General features: G+C 39.6%; 1 protein-coding gene across 1 annotated transcript in view; it reads left to right on the top strand.

Annotated features, from left to right (window-relative positions):
* OBSCN (obscurin, cytoskeletal calmodulin and titin-interacting RhoGEF) overlaps positions 1–10,351 on the top strand; it is a 169,478-nt gene that overhangs the window by 58,257 nt on the left and 100,870 nt on the right. Inside the window, exons 20-21 of the mRNA XM_006146982.2 lie at positions 4,249–4,527; positions 8,552–8,827. Of these exons, the coding sequence (XP_006147044.1) occupies positions 4,249–4,527; positions 8,552–8,827 (555 nt within the window). The remainder of the gene's footprint in view (positions 1–4,248; positions 4,528–8,551; positions 8,828–10,351) is intronic.

A 10,351-nucleotide genomic window follows, 5' to 3' on the forward strand; every position in this document is an offset into this window, starting at 1 on the left:
ATCTTGGCCACGCACGCACACGCGTCCGGCGTGAGTTTTAAGCCACTGGGTCCAGGACGCGAACCAGGATCGACTATGTGGGAGTCCAGCGACATAGCCATTACGCTAACTGCTGGTCCCTTTTATTTTTAAATGCTCATTGCATGTCAGTATTCTTCTTGAAGTTTGATTTCTAAATTTAGAAAGAAAACATGTAAGTAGCATAAGTGTCATCACCACACTTGGTTAAATATGAGTTTCTGTGTTAGCAGCCACTATCTATTTTATTATAGTATTTTATTACAGAATTTCTTAGTGGTTAGTGTGCATGTGCCTTCCTGGCTGATATATAGGAAGTATGAGAAACAATTTTATTTTCCCTTCATTAAGAGAGTTTCAATGTCAGGGCCAGCAAGTAGTATGGTTGTTAAAGTACTGGACTCCCACATAGCCAACCTGTTTAGAGTCCCAGACTTAGTCGCTTGAAACTCATACTGAGTATATGTGCATGTGTGGCCAAATTTCGAGAGGAGGAGGGATTGCAGCCTGGCCATCCTTCCTGGGGGGCAATTTCTCACTTTCTTTCTCTGTGTCTCCAGCAAGTGAACACTATAGCCAAAATCTCTCTTAAAAAGAGAGAGAGAGAGAGAGAGAGAGAGAGAGAGAGTGTGTGTCTTAATGTCAAGTACCAATGTCTGTGGTCCTACATTGATCTCTAGGCACTAACATATAACAGTTTGATATTGTGTCAGTACACAGTGGTTTGTGGGTTGCATATATACCAAAATATCTGTATTTTTGTCACATTTCTTTTCCTTTTTTTTGGCGAGGACGCATGCACTCACCAGACAGATAGAGACATAGAGACAGAAAGCGAGAAAGCACCTCCCGGGGAGATGGCCATGCCGCAATCCCTTCTCCTCCATTCTTCTCTCGGGATCTTGGGCATGCACGCACAAGCACCCGGCGTGAGTTTAAGCCACTGGGTCCAGGACTCAAACTGCGGTTGACTACGTGGGAGTCCAGCAACATAGCCATTATACTAACTGCTAGTCCCTGTCACATTTTATTTTAAGAGAATACAAGAAATTATTTTGTGGTAATACATTTGAAATGTTTTGACAATTTGGCCAGTTTCTAGAAAACTGTCACATATTAAATGTGACACAAGAACAAACAACTTAACCCTACAACCCTTTAGAAAAGGAAACCCATCTTCTCAGAGAGAAAAATCTAAACCTAGCAGGTCTAATGGTAAATTATACCGATTATTCTGAAGAGAAATTATTCCATGTTTATGGAGATTCTTCTTGAGGATAGAAAAAGGAAATACACTCTCCAGGTAGTCTTCTGTGGAAACATAATATGGATACTAAAATATGACAAGTAATGTAACAAGAATTAAAATTACAGACCAACAAGACAAATTACAGACCAACATATTTGATATCAAGGCAAATTCTTAGCAAACTGAATTAAATAGTGTATCAAGAGGATAATGCAGTATGATGGTCATAATTCCAGAAGTCAAAGCTAGTTTACCTTTAGGAAAATAAAGCATATATGTCTATACAAAGCATGATATAGTCAGACTGAGTAGAAAATGATGTAATTATTTCAACAAATGCAGAATAAAGTGTTTGATAAAATTTAACATTACTGGGTCCACATGTGGCATGATAGTTAAGGTGGTTAGATCCCATGTGACCAACTACTTTGTTAGAGTTCCAGCCTCAGCTGCTTAAAAAACAAATCAGGTATGTGTGCATGGATGCCCCAAATGCCAAGAAGTGGGAGAAATGTAGGAGAAGGGATTGTTGTGTGGCTGTTCTCCATGGAGGTTGCTTTCTCACTTTCCCTCTTAATCTCTGTCTCTCTCCAGCAAGTGCGTGTGTTCTCTGGCAGATGAAAAAAAAATAAGGAATTCAGAAATAACGTTTAATCAAGTTTTACATCAATGCATACCTTGTAATTCTTAACAAACTAAAAGTGTTTTTTTAATTTGATAAATGGTATTACAGAAGTACCAGATAATGTCTCATTTAAGGAGAACCTTGAAAGCTTTTCCTTAGAGATAGGGAACAACACAAGGAAGCCAGATGTCCCAACTTCCAATGTTGTACACCAGAATAAGGAGGAAAATAAAACAAAAGGTATAGCAGTTGGAAAAAAACATAAATAGAATTCACAGCTTCTATGACTGTCAATTAAAAAAATCCAAAAGATACATTATTTAGTAAAATAATTGAGAAAAATTACTATGTAAAAATCAGTATGCAAAAAAGTCTTTATATACTAACAACCCAAGAAAAATTAAATGTTAAAAGTTTTATGGTAGAATAAAAAATACTTGTTTTTTGGGAACAAGCCAATAGAGTGGTAGTTAATGTGCTGGATTCACATGTGGCTGATCGCAGTTCAAGTTTTGGACTTGAAGGCTTGAAAATCATGTTGGGTGTGTGTACATGTGTGCTCAAAATCCTGAAAGGAGATCAGAGGAGAAGGGCTTGAGGCATGGTCATCCCCCTGGGGGAGGTAATTTCTCAGTTTCACTCTCTCTGTCTTTCTCCAGTGAGCACATGTGCCATATGGCAACCCCCCCTCAAATAAATAAAAGTACATACTATTATTATTTTTTTTTTGGAGAGGTTTTTGCTAGGGCACGTGTGCTTTCCAGAAAGAGAGAGACAGAGAGACAGAAAGCGAGAAATTACCCCCCCAGGGGGGATGGCCACGCCACAATCCCTTCTCCTCCATTCTCCTCTCAGGATCTTGGGTACACATGCGCACCCACACCCGGCATGAGTTTAAGCCCCTGGGTCCGGTACTCGAACTGCGGTTGACTACATGGGAGTTCAGCGACATAGCCATTACGCTAACTGCTGGTCCCCAAAAGTACATATTATTCACTTCATATGTAATAAAGATATTTAAGACCTCAGTGAATGAAAATCGTTAAAAATTTTTGAGAGTGAGAGTAAGAAAGGTTGAATAAATGGATAGAAATGTATGTAAAACTCTAATATGTTTGTGTCTGATCAAAACCCATATAGTGTGTTTAATTTTTTTAAAGAATTATTTACTTTTATTAATTCGTCCATTTATTTTAATTTGGCCAGAGAGAGAGAGAGATGGGGGATGGGGGGAGTGCGAAAGCAAGCTACCAGGTCTGGGACTTGAACCGTGGTCAGCCATGTGGGATTATCCAGCGCTTTAACCACCACACCACCTGCTGGTCCCAACAGTGTGTTTCTTAAACCTATACAGTGTATTTCTATGGGGGATTGAAATTGAGAATCAGATTCCAAAGGCCAACTACAGCCAACACACTTAAAGGGCCAACTCTAGAAATTTATGTACCAGATGGGTAGGGTTAACATTCAGGTACAGTAATAAAGGTAATCAGGTCATAATGCAGGGACAGTTAGCAGACCAATGAACAGAATAGTAAGCTTGTGATCAGACCTGTAAACAAAAGAATCCCCCTTTCTTTTAAAAATTATTATTATTATTGTTACTATTTTGTCCTATCACAGTTGTTTAGGCAGCAAAGAATGGATTTGTCCTAAATGGTACTTTGATCATTTAACCATATAAAAATACTAGACCATTAACTCCCATCTCTCAGTAGTGAACTGTAGGTGGATTAGAGATCACAGTATAAAAGGTAAAATATATAATCATCAAATTGCTATCACTGAAATATATAAAGTGTTTCTAAAAATGAACAAGGAAAAGATAGATAGTACTATTGAAAGTCTAGCAGAAGACTAAACAGCTACATCACAGAGGAGCAAACACTAGTGGCCAAAATGATGGAAAAGGTGCTCCACTCTGTGGTCATCAGGACAATGCACTAGAAAGCCATGGGGATTCACATATTCATACCAGAGACCAAGCGACAACACTAAGAGCGTGGGACCTCAGAAACTCTCTGGTACTGCAATGAGAGCATGCCCTGCACAGTCGTCTAGGGAAGACTACACCATGAGTGCATGGAGGCGCACACGCCTCATGACCTGCCATCTTTCTTTAGAGGAGTGTGTTCATGGAAGGGTCTTTCACAGCATCCCTGACTAGAAACACCTCATGAGGCAGTGGCAGAATTTATCCATAAATTGTGCTTCCTTGGGCTTAGAGGCAGTGGGACTTTTCCAGGCCAAATAGTAGGTATAGAGCCTGTCCCCATTGCCTCCCTGTCTCATTCCCTTGGGTAGTTTTGCCAACTTAAGAGATAAGCTGACTCTAAGTGTTCCTCTTTGTCTCCAGAGCCTTCGGTGGTGGTGTTTGCCAAGGACCAGCTGGCACACTGTGAGGTGCAGACTGAAGTGGGGGCCAGTGCCACATTGAGCTGTGAGGTGGCCCAGGCCCAGACAGAGGTGATCTGGTACAAGGATGGGAAGAAGCTGAGCTCAAGCTCAAAAGTACATTTGGAGGCCTCAGGGTGCTTAAGGCGGCTGGTGGTGCAGAAGGCAAGCAAGGGGGATGCTGGGAAATACAGCTGTGATGCCAGGGGCCAGAAGGTCTCCTTTAATCTGAATGTCACAGGTAAGTTTTTGGTGGCACTAATTTAGCCTTGTTTGGAGGTAATGTTGTGAGTGGTTATAGCCATGTTGACCAAGAGTTTTTGTCATAAGACTTCATTTCTCTTACCCTCTGTCTCCCTTTTGATGCCTGTGGCTGAGTCAGGGTTTGTTGGATAGGAAGAGAGCGTGTGGATTAGAGGCTTTTCTTAGCTTTTATTATATATCTGGAGTAGTGTTTTCATGCTTAGTCATAGTTTCATATACAAGTATCTGCTCAGAATCTTTCTAATGTTCTTTGTTGTCTAGAATTCTAACTATATATGGCCCTTGTGGTCTGAAATAGACCAGAGTCTCCCACCTGGAGATATGTGACTCTGTGTGTGTGTGTATTTTTTTTTTTTTTTACTATTCTTGAAGTTCCCATATCCTTCAGTCAGCTGTATATGGATATTCTCCCTAGTCAAAGGTGTTTCAGTTTTTTTGAACCTGATAGGGGGAAATTTTGGCCTTCCAATTGTATTTGGAATTATCTTAGGACTAAACTTTGGATTTTCAAAGGTTGAGTATCTGGGATACTCTTGCCTCCTTTCACATGGGTCTACACATTCTCTTTGAATCTGCATGTGGCAAAATCTGGATCTGTGTCTTGATGCAATGTCTGTGCAGTGTTAAGCAAGTGCAGAGGATTGGTGGATAAGTTCCATTGTTGCATACCTCTGGGGTCTGGAATTGGTCTTTTTAAAAATTTACTTATTTATCTATTTATTTACAGTCTTTCACTGTAAATCAATACAGTATACAAAATGAGATTTTTCTATCCAGTATACATTATATATTGGCTCAATCAAGGATATTACCATACGTGTTATCATCAACAAATAATTTTCTATTTTTTGCTTCTTACATATTTTGCTTTCCCTCCCCCTTGATTCCCTATTTCTCATCCTCTGCCAACTCTCCCCCTTCTCCCACACTGTCTCTGGTATGTATAGTTGTCTCCCATGCCTTTTTTTTCACATTTTATTGATTCACTAAAGATCTTAATTAATTTAAAGACTTTCAATAGCAAGCACAGCTGATATATACATATTTATGAATGCATATCTGACTTTAGGCATAAACCTCAGTGAGAAAAGTGAACATAGTATAAAGTAGCACATCGTTGGGGCTATTTAGCTTATTGCAGTCATTAAATAGGTATTAATAGGTATTTTTTAATTTCAAAAAAAGTTTTAGTTTTAATAGATCAAAATAAAAACATGTTAAGAGAAATTTGTTTAAAACTTAAAGCCAGGAAAAAGGTTAGGATTCAGGTCAAATAGCAGGTAGATGAATCTATCAGCAGTTCAAGAGAAGACAAAAAATCCTTAAAATGGAAATCAAAGCATCGAAGAAAATCAGTAATGTTTCAGTCTAAAGTAAAAAAGTTCTATTTCACTAGTTCAGACATAATTAATCTCTTTTCTATTGAATTTGCAGTGTTACTGTGGTCTGATCTTTCCATTTGAACTCTGGGAGTTAACATTCAACTCTGGATTTGTCCCTACCATTAGGCTGGCCATGTTCTTGGTTGTTTCTTGGACTCTTCTTTCTGTATGTCTGACTTTAGTTTTCCTGGTATAGCACTCCCTTCAGTACTTCTTGGAGAGCTGGTCTGGTGTTGGTAAATTCTTTCAGGTTTTGTTTATTTGAGAATGTTTTTGTCTTTTTTTTTTTTCCCATATGAAAGATAATCTTGCTAGGTATAGTATTCTTGGTTGAAATTATTTTTCACTTAATGCTTTGAATATATTTTTACATTATTTCCTTGCTTGCATTGTTTTTGATGAGAGGTCCAATATTAGTTAGCCTTATGGGATATCTTTTGAAAGTAATTTGACTTTTCTCTCTTGCCAATTTTAGTATTTTGTCTCTGTGGTTTTGGTCAATCTGGCTATGGTCAATCTGGCTATGATGTGCCTCGGGAAAGATCTTCTTGGGTTGATTCTATGTGGGGTCCTTTGGATTTCTTTGGCCTGGATATTTGAGTGCCTCTCTAGATTTGAAAAGTTTTCTTCTAGGATTTCATGGACTAGATTATCAATGCCCTTATTAGTTTCTTCACCTTCTGGGATACTGATAATCCGAATGTTTGAGTGTTTAATGGTATCTGGTATTACTCGTATGTTATTCTCTCTCTCTCTCTCTTTTTTATTTGGTTATTTTCTCAGTCTTTTTGGTGAATTTCTCTAGGTCAGAGGTTCTATCTTCTACATCTGAGGTTCAATCTTCTGCATGATCTAATCTGCTTTTGATATTTTCAAGTGAAGTTTTGATTTCCTGTATTACAGCGTTCATCTCTAACAATTCCATTTGATTCTTTTTTATGATGTGCATCTCTCTTTCAGACTGTGCAAGAGCTTCCTCACCTCCTGGAACTCGGTATTTCTTTTCTCTTGCACCTTTTGGAGTTCATTGTCTCTGTTCTCTTGAATCTCTGTTAGCTTTGTCACTTTGAATATTTAAATTCTTTATCTGACATTTCCATGAGTTCCCTTTGTGGAGGAGGAGAAGTTATTAATTTCTCTTGAGGGAGAGATAATTTCCTGGCTTCTCATATTTCTTGTGCCTCTGCGGTAGTTTCTGGTCATTTGATGGGTTATACGTTTTTTCCTGGCTCCTGGCTAGACTGGGGAGCAGGACCGTGGTCTGTGCAGAGGGTTTTCGGTGGTCAAAATCCCTGAATGGGGCTGCTCGGAACTCAAATAGAGATGACTGCTGATTGGCTTATCCTGGCTCTTGGCTAGACTGGGGAGCAGGAGGTTGAAGTCTGGGCAGAGGGCCTTCAGTAGTCAAAATCCCTGAATGGGGCCTCTGGGAACTCTGGAAATTGTCTTTTTAAAGCAATTCTTGCTTTCCTTTTGTCTTCAACTAGAGCATTCTGTGTCAGTAGACCTTTTGTAAATAAGGATGAATAGAAAGGAATATAAGGCTTATGCCACATCAGCACATTTTGTTAAAAATATGTTACTGTGTTATCAGCAGCCAATGGCTGGTAAGTCATTATTTATTTCATAGAACTTTCCTTTAGGAAAATGGCTAGAGTGTGTCTGTGCATCCCTGTTTGGCTCATTGAGAAGTCTGAGAAGTCCTTGTAGTTTCCTTTTGCTAAGAGAGTTTAACCTTAAATAAGATTCACAACATAGTAGTTTGGTATTGTATCTGTTTATAATGGTTTGTGGTTGTATATAGATACCAAAAGACCCACTATGCATCATTTTGAAATGTTATTTGAATAGATATGACATGGTTTATGCAGTCGACTTCAGAGCTTTGACAAATTGACCATTTCCTAGAAAATGATATAACTGATGTAAGAGGAAATAGAGAATTCAAACAATCCTCATTGTAAAAGACAAGTGGACATACATGTCTCTATTAAAGCGGAAAACTTTTATCAGCAGAAGGAATTATAAAAGAATAAAAAGGCAATGATAAAGATAGGTAGGGTATTTATACTCATAATATACATAGCCCTAGCATATAAAGAGCTCCTAAAATTGAATATGAAAAAGGCATGCTGTTGATTAATGAGTAAAAGTCAGGCTACTGAAGAGCAACACTAACAGCCAGAAACAGGGGCACTTCACTTGTGAATCATCGGGCTATGCACTAGAAGCCATGAGAGGTCCAAGCATTCCCACCAAAGGTCAGCAGCTGACAATGCTATGAATAGGCAAGGACACAGAGCCTTGAAAACTCTCAGGCGAATGTGGTGAGAATATGCCCTGCTTAGTCACCTGGGGGAGACTGTGCCCTATGAGTGTGGTGGAGGTGCACATGTGTTATGACCTGAAGTCCCTCCCCTGGAGGAGCAGTTGCATAGAGTCACATGGGAGAAGTGCCAGAATGTGTCCATATGTTGTGGTTAATGAGGAAGAAAGTCTCCAGACCTCAGTGATGCGGAGCCTGGCAAAATTTTTGTCCCCTCTGCTTCTCTGTCCCTTCCCATTGAGTGGCTTTACTAAGGTGGTAATCTAATTCTATGTGTCCCTCTCTGTTCCCAGAGCCATCGGTGGTATTTGCCAAGGAGCAGCTGATGCACTGTAAGGTGCAAGCCGAGGTGGGGGCCAGTGCCATGCTGAGCTGTGAGGTGGCCCAGGCTCAGAAGGAGGTGACCTGGTACAAGGATGGGAAGAAGCTGAGCACAAGCTCGAAAGTGCGTGTGGAGGCCACAGGATGCACCAGGCAGTTGGTGGTGCATCAGGCAGACAAGGGGGATGCCGGGGAATACAGCTGTGAGGCCGGGGGCCAGAAAGTCTCTTTCCACCTGAATGTCACAGGTCAGTTCATTGAGGTTCTGCCTTAGCCTTGTTTGCAGGGACCAGCTTATAGCCCCTACACACCTTGGTGTTTTCCCATTAGTCTTTTTTTTTTTTTTTTTTTGAGAGGTTTTCGCTATAGGGCGCATGCGCTCGCCAGACAGACAGAGAGAGACAGAGAGACAGAAAGCGAGAAATCACCCCCCAGAGGGGATGGTCACGCCGCAATCCCTTCTCCTCCATTCTCCTCTTGGGATCTTGGGCACGCACGCACACGTGCCCGGCGTGAGTTCTAAGCCACCGGGTCCGGGACGCAAACCGCAGTCGACTACGTGGGAGTCCAGCAACATAGCCATTACGCTAACTGCTGATTCCCTTTTCCCATTAGTCTTCATCTCTCACTTCTTCCATCTTCCCACTTCTCATTTTCAATCTATGATTGAGCCAGATGAGCCTGATGGGAAGGGTATGTGTGGAAGTGACAGGGGACTTCTTGCACACCTCAAGTGGTATTTCCATGTTGTAACGCTTAGTCTTGTGTGCCAAGCACTCAGTCAGTATCCTCTGGTGTTCCTATTGTCTAGGACTCTTGTTCTACCTGATGCATGAGGCTGAAGAAGATCAGCTGTCTCTCTCCTTGGGATATGACAACTCTAATAATAGGTTTATGTTTTGTTGTAGTATTTGTACAAAATAAACAGAGAACCGTGATTAGTAGATCTGTGCCTGTGATACACAGATGTGAGGTTAAAATTCTATTTTCAGTGCTGGTCTTGTCTTATTTTCCTTTTGTGTTCAGTTAGAATATTCTGCATCAGAATTCCCTTTGGAATTTGATTTATAGATTTATGAATTAAAAGAAATAAATATTGGGTTGTTGGAAAAGTCATAATGTATTTTTCTGTGTTAAAATGTGTCATGACTTTTTCAACAACTCAGTAGCTTACAGTACATTGGCACACTTTGGTAAAACTTCAGTAGCAGCCATCGACTGGTAAAACAGTATTTATTTTATAGTGTTTCCCTTATGTCTGTTTCTTTCTGGTTGATCATTAGGGAAGTCTGAGAATGAATTTTATTTTCCAATTCTTATGAGAGTTTAATTCAAATTACTATGGCTATGGTCCTGCTTTGACAGTTGATATTATATCAGTGTACAGTGGATTGTGAATCTCTTCATAAATATCAAAAACCCACCATGTGTTTTTGACAAGTTGTTTCAGTACATTATTTTATGTGAGTAAATTTGAAAAGTTTTGATAAAGCTTCCACTTTCTATAAATTAAATAAAAACTGACCCAAGAAGAAATACGTAACTCATACAAAGTCCTGCCACCTATTTAAAAGTAGAACCTGTAATTAAAAAAATCTCATAAAATGCTATCTAAGCCAGTGGTTGTACTGGTAAATTCTTCCAAACATTCTGGAAAGCAATTTTTCTATGTTCATGGAGATTGTTCTAGAGAACAGAAAAAGGACATGTACTTCTAACTCATCACATGTAGAGCAAACATAGTACTAAAATATGACAGGAAAGTAGGAAGA

The sequence above is a fragment of the Tupaia chinensis genome, unplaced genomic scaffold (assembly GCF_000334495.1).
Source record: "Tupaia chinensis unplaced genomic scaffold, TupChi_1.0 Scaffold000197_1, whole genome shotgun sequence".
Lineage (NCBI taxonomy): Eukaryota > Metazoa > Chordata > Mammalia > Scandentia > Tupaiidae > Tupaia > Tupaia belangeri.